The 19,831-nt window shown below is 42.4% G+C and overlaps 1 protein-coding gene across 1 annotated transcript; it reads left to right on the top strand.

Annotated features, from left to right (window-relative positions):
• Window positions 1-496: 496 nt before the first annotated feature.
• Window positions 497-3,354, top strand: Btnd (Biotinidase). The gene is made up of 2 exons (XM_002056817.4): window positions 497-573; window positions 774-3,354. The coding sequence occupies exons 1-2, from the start codon at window positions 514-516 to the stop codon at window positions 2,430-2,432; spliced, it is 1,719 nt and encodes a 572-aa protein (XP_002056853.1). The 5' UTR covers window positions 497-513; the 3' UTR covers window positions 2,433-3,354.
• The last annotated feature ends 16,477 nt before the right edge of the window (window positions 3,355-19,831 follow it).

The raw sequence follows: 19,831 nt of genomic DNA, 5'->3' as shown, positions 1-19,831 counted from the left end.
ATACAAATAAATGTTCACAATGTATTAAAAGATATTTACATATTCAAATGAATTTATTTCCATTTAAATTGTAACGTCAAGAGAACATGCCGCAGTTTGGCCGACAAAGTGGTTTATATGCTTGTAAAAATAAAACAATAGATAATGGTATAACACCTGTTGCAGGAAGGAAAACATTCAAAATTAGGTTAAAAGATAACAAAACACAACTAAAATTAGAAATAATAAAAGTCTTCTCGGCTATGATAAAAATTTGGATACAATGATAGCATGATCCCAAATCAAATATCGACAAGGTTAAACTCTTTTCACTAACTCTTTATCAGCAGCTAAATAAAATGCTGATGGTATAATTTAGGGGCTATTCGCGTTACGAGCTATAAAAATGCAATTTCATTTTTATGGCATAACAGCACACAAATCCCTGATCTTCACAGTACAAATCTTTGACGAGGCTTCGTGGTCGACGCCAGATAACGCAAATATCAGTTTTTGCTTGGCCCTTGCCACAAGATGTACATCCACGTTTTACAGCTGCTTATCTTGGCCACATTCCTGGCGGGCACTAGCCAGGTGAGTGGCCATTAGATCCTGGCGATAACACGAACAGAAGGGACGGTATTGTATATTATTGTCCGATCCTGGTGAAACTTTCAGAGCATACAAATGTACATAAATGGCAAGGATCCCATGGATCTATCGCGAAGAATTTGTTGTTTTTCTCATTTGTTTGTTCGTTTATTGAATCGATACTTATCGATTTTTTCGTACAGCTATCGCTGCCCACCGATAACACTTACCATGCCGGCGTTGTGGAATATCCGGACGAGACGGGCACCCCGAGGGAGCGCACCACAAAGGCCACAAACGGTTTTGTGGCCATATTGGAGTCGAATGATACGGCCGATCTCGATATAATTGTCTTTCCCGAGTATGTGCTGAGTAATCTGGAGATGGCCACCTTTGTGCCGCATCCGTCACAGAATATAACGCCCTGCTACTCGCCCGACTACGAGCTGTTCCTGGTGGAGCTATCATGTGCGACGCGCTCGCGCGGCATCTATGTTGTGATCAATGTGGTCGAAAAGGAGCTGTGCGGCAATAATTACGGCTCCGATACGCTCAATCCGTGTCCGGCCGCCGGCTTTCGATATTTCAATACGAACATTGTGATGGATCGCAGCGGACGAGTCGTATCCAGATATCGCAAGAGCCATCTTTGGCGTCGAGAATATTATACACGTGCCACAATGCGACAGCCGGAATTGGCCACGTTTGAAACGGATTTCGGTGTCACATTTGGTCATTTCATATGCTTTGACATGCTGTTCTATGAGCCGGCAATGCAGCTGCTGCTCGAGCGCAATGTGACGGACATAATTTATCCGACATATTGGTTCTCGGAGCTGCCATTCTTGGGCGCAGTCCAGCTGCAGGAGGGCTGGGCGTATGCGAACAATGTGAATCTATTGGCTGCCGATGCCAGTCAACCCTCCGGCCGTACCTCCGGCTCCGGTATCTATGCGGGGCGTGCTGGCCGTCTTGCTGCCGTCATCCATGAGCAGCCCACGCTGCAGCTGCTCAAGGCGCATGTGCCCAAACGTATGCCCGGGGGCGTGGACGGGGGCGGGGTCGGGGTGGTGGGCAACATACCCGAGCTGCCGGCGCAGGTGGTGCCCGGGTTCGAGCCGCAGCTGATTACGCGACGCTACACAGAGCTCGCCACCTACAGGGACTACAATGTGGATATATTTAGCACGCAGCTGCTGGAGGCGGAGTTTCAGAATGTGACGCAGCGCTTGTGCCACGGCGACTTTTGTTGCAGCTTCCAGCTGCAGCGTCGCCCCATTTCCAGCTCAAGCAGCCATGCCTCATACCGCTACCGCCTCGGCGTTTACCTGGGCAATCGCACCGCTCTCATTCTGGTCGACCGCAGCGAGCTGGCGGTATGCGCCCTCTTCGCCTGCTTGGACGAGCAGCTGAGCAGCTGCGGTCGCATCTATCCCAAGCACATCGATGTGGCCAATCGCTACTACTTCGAGCGCATTCGCATTGAGGGCCATTTTCCAGCGGCTGCCCGTCGCCTCATCATGCCCAGCACCTTGGACGGCACAATGTTGCCGCTGAGCGTGCCGCAGTTCAATTGGACCGAATCGCCGCCGGCCAAGCAGCTGCTGGCCACACGGATCCAGCTGGAGCTGCTGTTGCCCAAAAACGACCTGTTGACCTTTGGCATTTGGGCCAATTACTTTACCCAGCTGCCCAGCACGCACAACTTGAATCATCTCCAGCCTGTGGCCATGCCGGCTCCGGCTGGTAGTGCATCCAATGCCAGCACTGTGGCTCCAGGTGTTGCAGATGCGGCAGGTGGTGCTACATCCATTTCGATGCTGTGCCTGCTGCTGATCTTGCCACTCGTGCTGCAGCTGTAGGCAACGGCATCTGTTTCTAGCCAGGCTGCTGGTTCGGCTGGTGGTTTGAACCAATGTCTTCTCCCTGAAACAGTTCGATTCGTGTACAATTTTTTACTAAAAACCAACGATCATATCATTACAAATATCATGCAATATATCGGAAAACTAGAAAAGTTTTTTATACGAAAACTGATTTATCGGCCGACTTTTTGCCTTTGAGCTATATGATATAGTACTCCGATATAAAGAAACTTTCTGTTCCGATATGCAATGAAAGATTTTGTCATAAGCAAGAAGGTTTTTCATAAATGAACTTCGTTTGCCACCGCTCTTTTCTATATCTTCTATAATAAAGTCTTCCGATCCAGCCGATTTTTAAATAAAATAAAATTTAAGTTTCAAGAAAAATAGATGGACAGACAATATAGACTCGTCGATTAAAACTGATCACGAATGCAATGACCTCATAAAGTATCTTCGACCTCATAAAATATATATATTCAAGTTCAGCAAGATCCGCCGACTTGATATAGCCATGTCCGTCTGTCTGTTTCTATGTGAACTAGTTTCTCAGTCTTAGATCCAGATCGGACCACGATGGATCCAAAGTAGATTATTACCAGAAACTTATCTCGGCATTCACAAGTTACGCTATGTTTCTTATATATATGCAAAATCTTCTTCATATCAGACAACTATATCATATAACTGCTATAGAAACGATCGGTCGAAAATGAGGTTCTTGTATGGAAAACATTTTTGTATATCAAGATATTTTTACTAAACCCTTATTAACTGTCTAACCATGAAATACCTGAATCAGGTCTTATCAAGATCGCGCTGCTATATTATATAGCTCTAGAGGAGAAATGCGTCGAATATTGAGTTTTTCAAGATATTTTTTCCACATGCAGCATACAAATTAAGCGTAAAGGGTTAAAAGGGTATTAAATCTTCTTCTTATTAAAGAATATATATTTTGTATTTGAAATAATATATATTAATCTCTTTCCACTTCATACAAAATTTGATTACTTTGAATATTTACATTGCGTTCACTTTATTCAAGAGTTAAAAAGTGTGTTTTTTTTTTTGAATATTTTCAGATAAGATAATTCCACATAAATTCTAACAAGCTCCAAAATTGACCCATAAAATTGTGACAAACGCAACACGTGTGGCTTGTGCCGTGTAATAAACCATTATTCAGAATGATTTACATAATTAATGATATATGCCAAGCCGTAGAAATGCATTAAGGTCTTATATCTAAGCAGCTGCCATAATCTGGCCTTGCTTAAAATTATCGCTCTGCTTTTCACATATTTGCAGTCGTCGTTTAAACATTTAACGATTCAATTTATGCTCTTTAATTGTCAAGGTGAATGAAAAAGAAAAAATATTGAATATTGCAGACTTTCGCTTATGTTCCACCCCTTTGGGTGAAAAAATTGACAAAACGCTAAGCCTCGTGAAAATCGGATCACATTTGATCCAGTTATGAGGCTGGGAAATTTTAAACATATTGAATATTTGAGCGTATAATTTTTACTTGAATTTTGACCAGGGATAATGTTGTCAGATGTAGCTGCCAAATTGATCAAGATATCTTGATAGACAAAAAAGTTTTTCATGCAAGAAATTACTTTTCGTATGTTTGTACGTATGCATGTGTGTATGCACGCATGTATATATGTTTGCATGCATGTATATACATGTGTATGTAACATATGTATGAATGTATATAACTCTGTATGTATATGTGTGTGTATGTATGTGGATATATATGGTTATACGTATGTATGTATGTATGTATGTATGTGTGTATATATGTGTATACGTATGTATGTATATATGCATGAATATATGTATGTATGTATCTATGTGCCTTTGTATGTATGTGTGTGTGTATGTATGTCAGTACGTATGTATGTGTGTATATATGTGTATACGTATGTGATATATATATGTGTTTATTTATTCATGTGTACGTATTTTTGTATGTGCTAATGCATATATATATACATATGTATGTGCTTTTGTCTATGTATGTAAATATGTTTGCATGTATGCATTATACATGCATGCGTGCATGCGTGCATGCGTGCATGTGTGTATGCGTGTTTATATGCATTAATGTATGTTTCTATGAATACATCTATGTATATAAGAATGTATGTATGTCTGCATGCTTATATATGTTTATATTATGATTGCCTGTACATATTTAAATGAATGTCTGCATATTGCTAGTATGCAAATTCAAAGAAAACGTATTCTTAACTAAAGCCCTACTACGCGATTCTCATGAATTCATGTAAGGCTTCACTTCAAGTGGCGGCTTAATAATGGAGGAGGCGGCTTCAGCTAAGAAGGAGACGGCGGCTTTAATATTGAAGGAGACGGCAATTGGAGCAAAGTAGGAGGCGGATCCAACTATGCAGGAGGTTGCGGCTTTAATGTCAGACAAGGCGACTTTAATATAAGAGGAGACGGCGGCTTCAGCTATGGCGAACGCGGCGGCTTTACTATTGAAGGAGACCGCTTTAAGTATGCAAGAGGTTGAGGCTTTAATGTTGGAGGAGGCAGCTTTAATATAACAGGGAGCCGGCGGCTTCAACTATGAAGGTAAGCGGCAGCTCGAGAATCAGGCAGTGGCTATGGCAGAGGTGGAGGCCATTGCCAAAAAAGGTACGTATTATAAATATAACTTTTTTTTTATTATATTTAAATTAAATGTTTCATCTATTACAAGCATGTTGCATGTTGGTTTGTATGGATTTGCTTACGTTTATGTTGAGCTAAGCTGAAAATGAACAAGAAACATGTTTACATATGCTGCTCTACTATGCGATTCTCACAAATTCCATAAGGTTTAGCAAAAGTTAACAAACATTATATCTTCTTTTCTTTTCTTTCAGTGATGTGTTTATATATAAACTCGTTTCCCGAATACTGAAAGATGATGATAAAATAATCATGCGTATGAATTTGCAGGTGAGTGCATAATTTCAAATATCTATACATCTATCTATATAATTTAATGCTGTTTATCCTGACTGATTGATTGATTGACTGACTGATTGATGATCAATATGGAGGTTAAGCCGTAAGAGCTAGAAAGGAAAAGCTCTCCACCTCTTTGGTGGAAATGGTCGTCAAAGATTTGGATAATGAAGTTTTAGGTTTAAATTCACTTCCAACGATCTTTATGAAAATTTAATTAAGAAGTGTTTCACACTTTTTACAGAATCCAAGAGTGAAGCTTTAAGTCTTATTCGACTTGTTTTCAAAGCCTTTTATAGGAACCTAGTGCATATGTGATCCAGCGATTTGGGTAATTCCACTCGCAGCTGTGGTTAATTTGTGGAAAACTTCCGATTTCCGCCAATTTACCACAGTTGCGGGTGGAATTGCCCAAGCTCAACATTTTCCCTGAGCAAGGCCTGCGAATGCTCGCTGGGATATAAAATTGAATTAAAGGTTTATCAAGAGTTATTAAGAGTTTTATTATGATTCCTTATGTAAGACTATATAGGTCTATCGATAAAAATCGGTTGACAAATGAGTTTTTGTGAGGAAACCTTGACGGTTTACCAAACATTTTGATGAGGTTCAGCAGGTGTAAAGCTTACAATTTCACTCCAGCCGGATTACTATATCATATAGCGCGTATAGGAACAATCGGTGGATAGTCAAGTTCCTGTATAGAAACATTTTGGATATATAAAAGTAATTTATTGTCTTGTCTTATTTTCAAAAATTGCGCCAAGCGCTCATTGGAAGTCGTTCTGGTGGTGGGGCGTGCAGGGGAGCGGGGCGTGTGGTTGAGGCGGAGGGGCAAGCTTGGCAACAGGCCGAATCGTTTGTTGCGTTATGTAGACTCGGTTCCAGCGCGTGCGCAGTTGCGTCGCTGCCAGCTGCGCTGCCAGCCGACAAGCCGCATGTTTGCATTTCCAACAGGTAGCCAGCGTCGGCGTCGACGTCGCCGCCAGCGTCGCTGCCCGTGCAACAGTCGCCGCTATTTATAATGAGGCTGTTGCACAAGGCCAGGCATGCTGCCCGGTGGCTGGGGCAAGGAGGGAGATTGCTTTATTCTTTTTTTTTTTTTTTTTTATGTGGGGGGTTTGGGGGTGGTGGCGTCTGGTCGTGTGCTGGGGCAGTTGGTGTGCTTCATGCACGTTGGCCGCATGCCACATGCCACATGCCACATGCCACATGCTGCATGCTGCGCAGCGACTGTCAGAGAAGCTGCTGCTGTTGCTGCTGCCGCCGCCGATCTGACGGCTGCTCGACTCACGCTGTGCTGCCCCTTCGAGCGTGCCGCTCCACGTGCGCGTTAACTTCGTTTTGTTCGTTAACGGGCATGCCCCGCCCCGTCCCACCTGCTGCCCCATCCGTCGCCCCACCTGCCACCGCCCACGGAGCGAATGCGTTGTGAAATTGACAAACGGCGAGCGAATGACAACGTTTACCTCTGCGCCGGTTTCCGGGTGAATCCGGCTGCAGGCTCGCATTCTCGAAGTCCTGTCGCGCCTTTGAGTGAATCGCAGCCAGCCAAAGCATTGTCCACTTCACAGTTTCGACAGTTATTACGTTATCCTCATTGTTTTCATTGTTTTTCATTGATATGTGAAAATAGTTTTTAATTTCTTTCAATCTCGTGGATTAAGTTGTAAGTAATGCCTTTTGTTTGGAATTTTTATTCAATTCACATTCACGTGCGAAGAGCGCATAAAGTATGCACAAAACTCCGATAAAAGCATCTCCGACTTCATAAACAATGCCCATCTGTCCGTCTGTCCGTCCGTCCCTTTGTTTCTCTGACCGCGTCAGGCTCGAAAGGAACAAAGGCTCAAGTCCGAAAATATGCAATATATAATTACCCGTAATTTTCAGCAGCGAGTTTATCAGGGTTTTTGCTCGTTGTCAGCACAGTATCGATAAATATCGATAAATATCAACGAATATCGATAAATATCGATGTTGAGACTTGGTTTTTTAAGCTTAGCTCGAAGGCTACGATCGCCAACTGCACCAAATTTTGTATTTAGCTTCTTGTAGGGAATCTGCAGCTGGGAAATATTTCATTTTTCTGGATAGCTTCCCTTTGGCCACCCAGAAAAAACCATATTCCTTCAGATAGCGTCTTGCGTTTGTCTATGCACACACTCTTGTATGTCATATTTGAGAAATTTCACAGACATCAGGTGGTAAATATCGGAGTTATTCAAGATTGCATTATCCATGCCAAAGTCTGGGTTTGAGGTAAGAAGAAGCGCAGCTCGCCTAGAAATATATGTAGGGCTTGGGGTATCTTGTAGTCGGACACTTCCGACTGTAGTTCTCTTTTTTAATTAAATTTTTAAAATATTTTCTTCTCTTAGCAAAATACAAAAGCATTTACAAATATGTCGACTGGAGCATTTGTAAAGAATGACTTGATTAAGGGTTATTTTTTAATATGAGTTGAAGGCATTTTTTTTTTTTTTTGCCTCAAACGTTTCTTTGTCTTGAAAGAGCAAAGAATGCCGAGAATTGCACAAATATTTCATACGAAAGAATTAATCCGATGCTACGGTTTACGGTTCGAACCAGCGACCTGCAATTGGCTTCGGTTTGTCAAACAGGATTTTCACAATTCTCAGTTCGGTTTCGGCCAATATTTGTTGGCTTATATTTCACTGAGGCAAATCAATTTCCATTTTAATTATACTTTTATTTCACAAAATAACATTTATATATATGGTTGGGGTCCAAGCTATTCGCAGAGGTTTGAACTTACATAAAAAGTTTTCTTATTTTTTTGTGGCAAATTGTTTCTTCTGTTTCTGGTTCTGGTTCGGGTTATGCTTTGGTTCAAGGTTCGGCTGACAATTAAACAAGAAAGTTAGGATATCTTCGGCACTCTGAATATTTGATACCCTACCACACATGTGTCTTACGCTTTGCCAGATATGTGAGCAAATGCTGTGTTTTCTGAAAGTATCTTAGAAAAGAGAAAATTTTGCCAAAGAAAAACTCAATTTTTGTCCGTTTCTTCATTTAAAGCTATATAATATAGTATCTGTAGAAGATTTGGCTCATTTATAAGCAGCATGGTTGAGATAGTTAATGATGGGCTGTCGGTGATAGGCAAAAGAGTTTGCCATACAAGCACCTTCACTTTGAGCGATAGTTCCTATGGCTGCTATATGATATAGTTGTACGATCCGGTCGGGTCCGACATATATGACATACTAGGCAATGTTTCAAGACAATAGCTTTAAGACCGGGAGGCAAGAAACAGACATGACTTGACTTTATCAACTCGGCTGCTGATTTAGAATATCTATACCTTATTGGAATATATATACTTGCGATGCGTTACATATTTCCTGCTAAAATTATAATACCCTCTGCGAGTGTGTATAGAAGGGTAGAGCATAAAGCTTGCTTGATTAATCTGGAGCAACAAAAAAGTAACCCGAATAAAATGCTCGGCTGCAAATTGATTTGTAATCGAACCGGTTCAAATTTCCAATTGGATTTACGTCTATGCGTTTAGACATCCAATTGGAATATCACCCTGCAAATTGGTAAAATACACTGAGAGAACTTTACTGGTATTTTACGCATTTTATAACGAAAGCAACCTAATACGATTTGTATGGTGTTTCGACTGAGACTAATTAATTTGTCATCTAGACAATTTCCTACCGTATTGCCAAGCAATTCCCTCGCAGTGCCACACCCCTCCCGCCCGCCGCCCAGGACAGTTTTTGGTGGTAAAAGATGTTGGCCAACATTTTGCGGGCCAAGTTCATTTCTAGCCATTGGCCACAAAAGCTTTTATTCAATGATTGTTTGTCTAGACGCGCCCAGCCCGAGATCACAGCGCGTTCGGGGTCTAACTGAAGACCTCCCAGACTTCCACAGTCGGCCACAAGCTTCAGGGGCTGTCCGTTGTCCGCTTCAAAGTGAGATAGCTAAAGAGAGGGACAGCCAGAGGGGTGTTGGGGGAGGGAGAGGGTGAGTTGTAGAGAATAAAAAGTCAATTAGTGCGCCCTAAAAAAAAATGGGCCTCAAGTAGTTCACACGCACACACACTCGCCCGCCAGAGTTGCCAACCCAAGCCTCGAACTGGCAGGGTTGCCATCGAGCTAACCGGACGCCTCCTTGCCTGCCCCTGCAGTTGGGGGGGGCAAAGAAAACTTCATAGGCAGCCGGCTGCCACGCCCACGACTAACCGCCTGTCGGCGCCGTCACATTTCATTCTTTGTGAACCTGAGCCCCTTTCCTGCAATCCCCCCCCCCCCCCCCCCCCCCCCCCCCCCTTTGCCAGCACCCTCTCGCCTTCCATTTGTCACTCCATCCTGGCCGCCAACATTTGGCATTGCCCGCACATTTTCATTTTTCACACACAACGAAAACAAAACCGAAAAAAAAAAACGAAAAACATTTTTCACAAAAATCAAAAACTTTTCTTTATTTTTTTTTTATTTGTTTTCTTATTTTTGTTGTTGCTCGTTTTGTTGGCGCTTTGTCGGGGCCGAGTTTTGCGGCCGGCCACGCCCACCAACTTGCATGCTGTCTCAGCTTTTGCCTCTATTATATCCCACGGAAAATCCCATGCCTTTGGCAAGGGCATAAGGGTAAGAGCATATTGGCCGACATAATCTCTTTGAAATTTCGTTTATTTTCGGGCTCTCTTTTTTTTCTATAATTGCGAAACTAGGAACTGGCTCGTGTCTGGAACAAAATGAACCGAAACTGGGTTTTTTTTTTTTTTACTGAACTCTTTGCAAATCTGTGAATGTGAATAACTATCGAAATATGTTGCATTTCTGGCTATATTTGAACTTTGTCGAAATTTTGGGGCTGATCAAACAATAAACAAGCTAGTTCTTCAAGTTTAGCGTGTTATGATCTCACGGAACTCGGTTTCTATAAACTCCAGAGCGTCCAAATTTGCTCTGCACTTGGGCTTGTGTTTGTATATTCACAATTCTTAAGCCCAAGCCGAACAGGTTTGTTTTGAAGTTCCATTGCAATTACTTAAGTATATGAAACTGAGTGCACTTGTGTTTCGGCATGTCAACTATATATGCTGTATTTTGCAAATGAATCGTTTGGTTTCTTTCGTTTTCTTGCCGTCTTCTTTCACTATACAGGGTATCTGTTAGCTGCGCATACTTGGCATTTGGCTTAGGTTCTCGGTTATTGAATGCGGCACCTGGCGCTTAAAAATTCCGCACGGCTTCTGTTACATTTTGATTTATTTGCTGAAATTTATTGTAAAGTTGCCCCCGACTTGCCAAAGTGAAATGTTTTCAATGTTGCCCAGGGGCCCGTTGCCGTGAGGGCATGATAAAGAGAGAGGGGCGGCCAGAGGGGGTGTGTTTTGACTTAATACCAGCTACAGATACATATTGCCTGCGATTCGGTTGAGCAGCACGTGAAGTGCGAAACAAGTGAGAAAGACGGCGTCGACGACCACAAAATCAAAAAGTCTGACAATCCATTCAGTGGCTACCCTCACCCCCCAACCTTCCTCACCCTTCCCCACCCTCATCCCCTTGGCCATGCACACTCCTCAAGCCACAGCTGGGCATTGTTGCCCGTTGGCTTTTCTTTTCTTCTTTTTGGCTGGGGCGAGTCTCTTGTGCCGGGGCCAGAACTGATTGAATTGAATATCAGTTTTTGGCTTTCAGTTTTTTTGGTTTTCAGTTTTCAGTTTTATTTTATTTTTCTTCTTAACTGCTGCCGCTGGCGACATGCCGCCCCCCCCTCGCTCCATCCCGCTTGTCTTGCCATTTGAATTTGAATGGAAATGATTTTACTTGATTTTCATATTTTGCCCCCCCTTTTTTCGCACTTTTCCTATTTTTATACTGCTGTCAGGCATTCGCCACGGCTTTGTACTTCATTTTCAGTGCTTGCTTTTGAATGCTTCTTGAATGTCTTTCTGCTGCTGCTGCTGCTGCTGCATCTACTCCCCGAATTGTTTGCGAGAATCATGTTTGCATGTGAAGAATGCATTCATTAATTGTCTCAGCTTTGTGCATATATATATATATATACATCTGTTTCCTCTACCCATTGATGCATTCCGTTTGCTTTGAGAATTTGCGTCAAATTCTATTGCCTAATTGGTATTTATGGCGGAATTTCATGTGCAACATTTGCACATATTTCAGCATTTTGGGCAGAGTCGATTTTAAAGCTGTGTGTACAGAATTCTGAATCACATGAAAAACTTGCTAGCTCTGGTTTTTCTAGCAGCCAAGCAGCCAATTAATTATTTACTGTGTGAGCTCGCAAATAACTCTTTATTAAGCGCCAATCAGTGCTCAAATGGTATAGAATGTGTGTTCAGGACAAACAGTAATAGAGCAGAGGATAATTATGGTTCATGGCTATATAAAAGCAAAATGATGGATGCACGAATTATGGCCCAAGGTGGTCGCCCTGTGCTGCCTCATCATGGGAGAAGCTGTGGCTGAGGCCAGGTGTCTGGCCAAGCTGAGTGGAAAGCGATTTGCTACGCGACAATTGTCACATTTAGATCTTTATGCAGAGTTGAGTTTCTGACATGCCAAGGACATGGTCGACGATTAAGTGCATTGCTATATTGTGCATGATTTGCATTCCTTTTTGTTGGAACTTGGCAGCCATTGCCCAGATCGGAATACCTCAGAAGGCTGGAGATTCTGGAGATTCCAAGGAGGCTACAACTAATTGGCATTCTGTCCTTGAACCGTTTCCCGGGCTCCGTTTCCCGGGCTCCGTTTTTTAGGTTCGTTTTGAAATTCATATTTCAACAGCCTTTTTTGTTTAGCTCGCAAGTTTAGAGGGCATCAGCTGGTCGCGCGGACTCGACTGTTTAATTTTGGATACGTTTATTGCCATTTGGATTGCGCCCAGATATGTCAATTGCGTTCTGCGATTGCCTTCAAGTTCAGCGGCTCGCCCTGCCACTTGGCCACGCACACGGGAGTTTCCCAAAATCGAAGCAGAAGGCCTACAAGCGAGTGTGTGTGTGTGTGTGTGTGTGTGTGTGTTTTGTATAATGGCATGCAGATGTATAATTTAACGCGAAAAGCAAAATCAGGACAGACAGCGGAAGAGAGCGCGCAAGAGAGAGAGAGAGAGAGAGAGAGAGCAAGAGAGCGGAAGCGGGAGCTGGAATATGATTACGTATACGCAATGTGAAAACTTCTTAAAGTTCAAGTGCGCCCAAGAGTGTGTGTGCGTGCGTGTGTGTGTGTGCGTGTGCGTGCCTGGTCATTACGCACGTAGCACTTGTTTGAATGGCCACCTGCCAGCGCCTACAACGCCACGCCCTTGACAAAATGCCCAGGCACAAGTCCAGGCCCAGGCCCAGGCCCAGGTTCAGGTCCAGGCCCAGGCCCAGGCCGAGGGCCGTCAGCCAAGGCAACGGCGGGCGCCCAAGTCAGCTCGTTGAGCACATAAAAATAAATCAAGTTTTTCTTCATTTCCTTTGCCGCATTCACTGTGGCTGCGCCTGTGCGTGTGTGTGTGTGTGTGTGTGCATACAATATGGAGCGCCTTTTACGATTTTAACTTTATATTGCATACTTTTTGGGGCGCTGACCGCGCCAACACGCCCTACGCCCTACGCCCCACGCGCTCACCGCGTCTTTTACGCGTTTTTTATGCTAACCAAATGAAGTCAACGTCGCGGACAAAATCTTGATTTTTATGCACACGCACAAGGTGCCAAGGCAACAACAACAACAGCAACAAACACAATGACAACTCCGAAATTTCTGTGTGTGTGAAAAGAAAATAAATATATTTGTATATAAATATGTGTATTGTTATTAAAGTTCATCATAAATTCTGTTGTTGTCGTCCGGCAACTGCGCAAAATTCAATTGAATATGATTTTATTGCCGACGCGAAAATCGCACGTGCACAACCACGCGACGTCCCCCTCCCCCCAGCACACACACACACACACACCTTACCTGCCCCAAATTTTACCTGCAGCAACACATACCTAGACACACACACACAAGCATACACACAACATTTGCCACACGTCTGTGCTACGTGTTGGCGCTGACGCTGACAATTTTGTGCCGCCCAGCAGGAACTTGCAAAACCCAACGTGCAACAAGCACTTGCAACAACAACAACAACAACAACAGCAACAACAACTTACCACATTAACAACCTGCTGCTTGAAGCATTAAAACTTGAAACACCTCATAAAAATGTCTGCTTCGGTTCATTGCCAGCACACGATTTCGGAAGCTAACTCTAACTGCGAAATAAATACCAAAAAAAAAAATGAATGCAAAAACCGAAAAGTAAGCACATATTCGACACGCCGACGTTTGAATACCCTTTTTGACATTTGCCCTAAGGCTTTGGCAGATATGTGAGCATGTTGAAGCCCGCAAATGCTGTGTTTTCTAAAAGTATCTTAGAAAAGAGAATATTTTGCCAAAGAAAAACTCAATTTTTGTCCGTTTCTTCATTTAAAGCTATATAATATAGTATCTGGATAAGATTTGGCTCATTTATAAGCAGCATGGTTGAGAAAGTTTATGTTGGGTTTGGTTAAGCTATCGGTGATAGGCAAAAGAGTTCGCCATACAAGCACCTTCACTTTCAGCGATAGTTCCTATGGCTGCTATATGATATAGTTGTACGATCCGGTCGGGTCCGACATATATGACATACTAGGCAATGTTTCAAGACAATAGCTTTAGGACTGGGAGGCAAGTTATCATGGAAACAGACAGTCGGACTAGACTATATCAACTCGGCTATTGATGCTCATCTAGAAAATAAATACCGTCTCCTACTTAACGCTTCACATCTTGAGACAACATTTTAATACCCTCATTTTGTACCTCGTGCCAAGCTGCTGTTACAATCATTCTAATCCCTGCTATAGATAAATACAATGTCCCACACAATGTTTGGCACATGCGATGCCAAATAACTTCGGTGCTTATAGTCCGATCTTTTTGAATTTTTTAGAGCATTTATATACGACAATTTGGTTTTTTTTCGATATTTAATGGGTTTGGCGAATCTGTATCTTTATCTGTATCTGCAAATTATTCTTACATCTCGAAAAGGAATCTTACTTATGGTAAACATAACATATAAGTAGCTTAAGCTGTGAGTCTTAGGTATACGAACTCTAGTATAAACAATAAGACATATATGTAAGTATAAGTATATCTATTTATATAAACTGTTTGTCCTGATTGACTGACTGACGGATTGACTATCTGACTGACTGCGTCGACTGGGTGATTGACTAGCCGATTGACTAAGTGATCGATTGACTGAGTGATTGACTGACTGACTGATTGACTCTCTGACTGACTAAGTGATCGATTGACTGACTGATTGACTGACTGATCGACTAACTGACTGATTGACTTTCTGACTAACTGACGGATTGGATGCCTGGCTGACTGACCGACGGATTAACTGCCTGACTGATTGATTGAGTGACTGATTGACTGGCTGATTAACTGATTGATGATCAACGCACAGTCCAAGCCGCAAATGATACGAAGCTGAAATGCTTACTGCAGTTAACTAATGTGACAGAGGTGGGAAATTTCACTCGTAAGTGTGGAAAAAAAGCGGAAATCGTTAGGTGAAATTCTTTTGCTCGGCAGCCAATTGGCACAAACTTATTTTTAAAGATCGCAGTTCAAATTTATTTGAGTAGTGATTCACACTTTTCGTGCAAACAATTCCTTTTTAGTGGAAATTAGGGTCAAGGCTTTTGTGCGTAAGCTTCCTTCCGTCTTCGACTTCATTTCCAAGGATCCTAATGAGAATTCATGCGAAAGGTGTCCCATACTTTTCACAGAACTCAAGTTTCCTCATGGAAAAAGCGCATTGAAGATTTAAAGTAACTTATCGCTTTAATCAATTTTGCTCAAGAATGTCCATACTTTAAGGGTTGTCGATGCTTTCTTCGTACCCTGCTACCCTGTAACCCCCTTTTGTCCGATTTCCATGGGCAACAGGTTGCAACTGTACATTTTGCAGTAGAAATTGTATCATATTTATTAATAATGTGCTTATTGATTTAAACCAGTGCTGCTTGAGCTCGTGAAGCCAACCTTGAGGCAGGGAGATTTGTGCGCAACGTGAATTTGTTTTTGCTGCGTGCTGCTCTCGTTATTTGTTTGCTTGTTAACTATAAGTGTATTAATAATGCTTACGGAATTTATTGACGTCAAAGCATATAAGTAATGCTGTTGCTAGGATAAGAAGTGCAGCAACGGCAACAACTACAACACGTATACGCATAGTGGGTTGTCCCTGCTTCGCCTGTTGACATTGATATCAACGCATTGAGTATTGCATTCCTCTTCACACACGCGCGCACTAACACACACATAGAGACACACACGCACACGGTTTATTTAGATATTAGTTTTCAAAAGCGCATTATGTGCGCGTGCCTCTGCGCGTGCCTGCCTCTATGTGTGTGAGTGTGTGTGTGTGTGTGTGTTTTTTGTGTGTGTGGGCGCATAATGCCCGTCATTGTGAGTCCAGAAAAGTGGCGCAGCAGGCGCTGTCAGTTCGAAATTTTGCCAGTCAAACTTAACGTTCAACCGAATCGTTGGCAAGACCACAAAAGTGAAAACTCTTTCGCCACAATTTCACCAAATTGCAATCGAAGCATTTGATGTGCCTGTTGATATCGCTGGCATCTAAGTATTTGCAAAGTTTACGAGAAATGCTCAAGTTTTGTGGTTAAAAGATCTTGTGTCAGCATCACGAAGTTTGCTTAGCTTTAATTTAACTCTTTTTAACTCGTTTAACCTTGACCTAAAAAAACGTTTTGCTAAACAAGTTTGAAACAACAATTTCTGATATTGAACACTTAAAACAGTTCTTTATAGTTATTTTGTGTCAATTTATCTCAGCATGGACTCATAAATATGCTCGTGGTTAGGGCTATCAAGCTCGCTGTAAATTTGCAAAATCGCCTAAAAGCATGCAATGAAATGTGTAAAACGTGTGTGTGTCGATCTTTTCGGGAACAACCACGTTTAACTTGTCTACAAAATGGTAGACTGTTTATGTTTTGTGCAACAGCTTTTATTTGAATGTTCAACTCGCTCTGGTTTATTTGAAAGCTTCTTTTTAAGATAGTTTCAAAACCTGTACAAAATGCGTGTAATAAAAATTACGGTAACATAAAGCTGTTGAGGTGCTTCGCAAACATCAAAAAAGTTTCAAAAGCCTCTAAAAAATGTGCGCGTTAAAAAATTGTGTAATGTTAGCCTGTTGCCCTTGTCTAGGACAGCTTTTTTCGGTTATAGTTATTTGGTGAAAATCGAACCGTTTGAAGTATTCAGAAACAGCTCTTTTATGTCTAATTTTTTCTCAAAGAAATCACTGCCAGGCGCTCCTTGCTTCAGCTACGTTTAAAGCTTATTGTACGACTGCAGATTATATCAAAAATTTGCCACAAAAACTGTGCCAAAATAATTCTAAAATTGTCAGCTGCTAAAAGCTAGCTGGAACAGCTCTATTTAGCCTCTTCTTTTTCGTTTGAAGTGAATCACTTTTTGGCTTAAAACATTTGCCTTCCTTTGAGGCATTTGCTGTATACATTTTACGATCTACCAAAGAAAATTCAAGCTTTTTGTTCCATATTTTCCTCCTTTTTTTCGGCTTAGGCCCAAATCAAATATCGAAAAAGCGAATAATCAACGAACCGTTTTGGTGATGAGTTACTTAATCGAATGAACGCAACGCTCAAAGCAACTTTATTCGGTGCCAATTTGTGGTCGGCCAAGCAACTGGGGAGTGTTCGGTAGTTCGGCATAGCATTTGTGTATGATTGGGTCCATAAGTAATGACAACTAATGGCCAAGTGGACAACTAGGCGCTGGACATGCTGGCCGAACCTTTTTGTTGGCCAAATCAAGCGTAAAGCGTCTGATAAACATGATAAACAAAACAATTAATTGCATTGTATAAAGACACATGTGTGTGCTCTTGTGGTCAGTGTGTTGTGTGTGTGTGTGTGTGTGTGTGTAACTTACCAGCAACTAACCCCGCCGCAAGCCCCCCTCCACTCACCAAGTAAGCCATGTCTTTTTAATGACTATTTTATACACACGACTGACGCTGGCCCTACAATTTATTATGATTGCGGGCTTCGCATCGGCTGGGGGTTTTTGGCTTGGCACACTTTTGGGTCACTGACTTTGAGACGTGCTGTCCGTAACCCCATCGAAGCCAATCCGCACCGTCGGCTTTCCATCAGCCGCTGTTAACTTGTTGTTTATACAATTGAACGCCTTGACGTATGCTGAAGCCCACAAAAGTATGCTACGAAATATGCAACGTTCACATTTGAACCCACATGGCTTGCACAATGTATTCAAATTATCCACACACAGCACACTCCCTCGCTCCACCTGCCCGCTGTCCACTTAGCCCTTAAGCCCCGTACGCAGTGCACAAACAAATTGTGTAGTGTAAGGCTGCTAGTCGGTGTGCTAATTGAAATTCCCCTGGCCAGACAATTTCTTTGTAAATATTATGATTAAAAACGTTTGGTTCAAAATTAAATAATACCCATTAAAACAGGGCTGGAATGGGTATTATGAAGACACGCCTTCGACCTCTAATAGCCTTTTTTTGTATATTATTTCACATACGCAGCTTCAGTTCATATTTTCCTCCTGCGTGTTAGATCGATTTATTTCGATATCAGATTGATTAGATTGATTTATGCCGATTTTAAACATTTGATTTTTGTTTTTTAAAGCTTTTCGGTTGCCATATTGTAGCGCTAGATATTCGAACTTGAGTTCCTAGCAATGGCATTGTTTTGCCATGTTTCCTTTTTCTTCATATAATCGATAAACATCGATCGATTCTTCTCAGTAAGACAGCCTACGTCGAATACCATCATCGCATTGTAATTACTCGTCAATCGTACAGAGTTTAAGCTAATAAGTTGTACGAAACCCCGCTTCACCCATATTTATCGCATTCTCTTCTTTAATATTGCTAGGGTTACAAATAGAGCTGCTAATTTTGACGTCTGGATTTCCGTATGTCTACATTCTTATGTCCTAAGATAACTTCCATCTCCACAATTCCCAATATTGACTTCGCTTCGCTTTTTGAGCATTGCTTTAGGCTATTATTCCTAGAGTGAACGTGTTGTAGTTTAGGTTCTTGGGTGTCTTACACAGAGCCAGTTTATCCTTTTACAATAGCGACCTTTTTCCAATTTGCCTAAGATCGGCAATATTATCTAGAATTAACTTGTTAACTCTCGTTTATCCTACTATTAAGCAGTTTATTCTTTCAAGAAAACTTCCTTCTCCAAATTTGCCCAAGATCGATAGTTATCGAATCGCTTTTTGAGCATGGCTCTTGGCCATTATCTCCAGTGAAGGGCAGCTGGATGAAAAAGCGGTTTAGATAAAGGATATATGCCACTCGGTCACCGTCAAATTGCATTGCATTGCTTTTTTCGGGCTTTTACGCTCAAAAGTATGCTACGAAATATGTGAAATAGTCGATTATAATATGCAACAGTGTCTGCGCTGCCACGCCCCCTTCCGCTAAGCCGCAATAGTCATGGCGAAATGCTGCTGCGATACGGATACGGAAACTCGTACTTCCGGCTCTATTTGGCAGGCGGCTCTATGGGGGAAAGGGGCTGCGGATTGGAGTCTCATTGTGAATGGGCCACAACAAGCCGCCAATTACGATAGAAATCTAGAAAATGTGCAAATCGAGCAAAAATTTGCGACTATAAAACGCGAACAAATTTACATGAAAATCTGTCCTTGCCAGCATGCCTGCCTGCCCGCTTGTCTGCCCGCGTGCCTGCCTGCCTGCCCACCCACCAGGCAGCCCACCTGCCTGCCCGCCTGGCTGCTTGCCTGCCTGGCTGCCCCTCCCCTCTCCTTATCAGGCTGACCCACTCTAACATTTGCGCTCTCGGTCTGTCGCATGACGTTGTATACGAACTACGACAGCTCGCCACAGACTCTGCCCATCTCTGTCTGCATCTTTTGCTTTCCCTTTCTATCACTCTCTCTTTTTTTCTGTGGCGAGAGTATCAGGCAACAAATTATCTCAATTTAACATAATATTTACTGAACTGAACTGCATTGAATCGTTTCATAAGAGGGGAAGAGCTGAGAGTAGCTGTTGCGCAGTTAGCTGTATGTGATTGTGTGTGTGCGTGTGTGCGTGTGTCCGTGTGTGTGTGTGTGTGCGCCGGATATAAGGAATTGTTATAGATTTAGGGTGGTTGTAGTTTGAGGCTGCGCTGCCGGCAATGTCGCGGCATTTGGTGGCGTCTCATGAGCTAAGAAACTGAACTGGATTTTGAGTCGTTGTCGTTTTGCGCTGTCCCCATAATTCCCCCTGCAGCTTTACTTATG

The sequence above is a fragment of the Drosophila virilis genome, chromosome X (genome assembly GCF_030788295.1).
Source record: "Drosophila virilis strain 15010-1051.87 chromosome X, Dvir_AGI_RSII-ME, whole genome shotgun sequence".
Classification (NCBI taxonomy): Eukaryota; Metazoa; Arthropoda; class Insecta; order Diptera; family Drosophilidae; genus Drosophila; species Drosophila virilis.
Note: the sequence above shows the minus strand (reverse complement) of the source record. Positions and strands in the feature narration are given on the sequence as shown.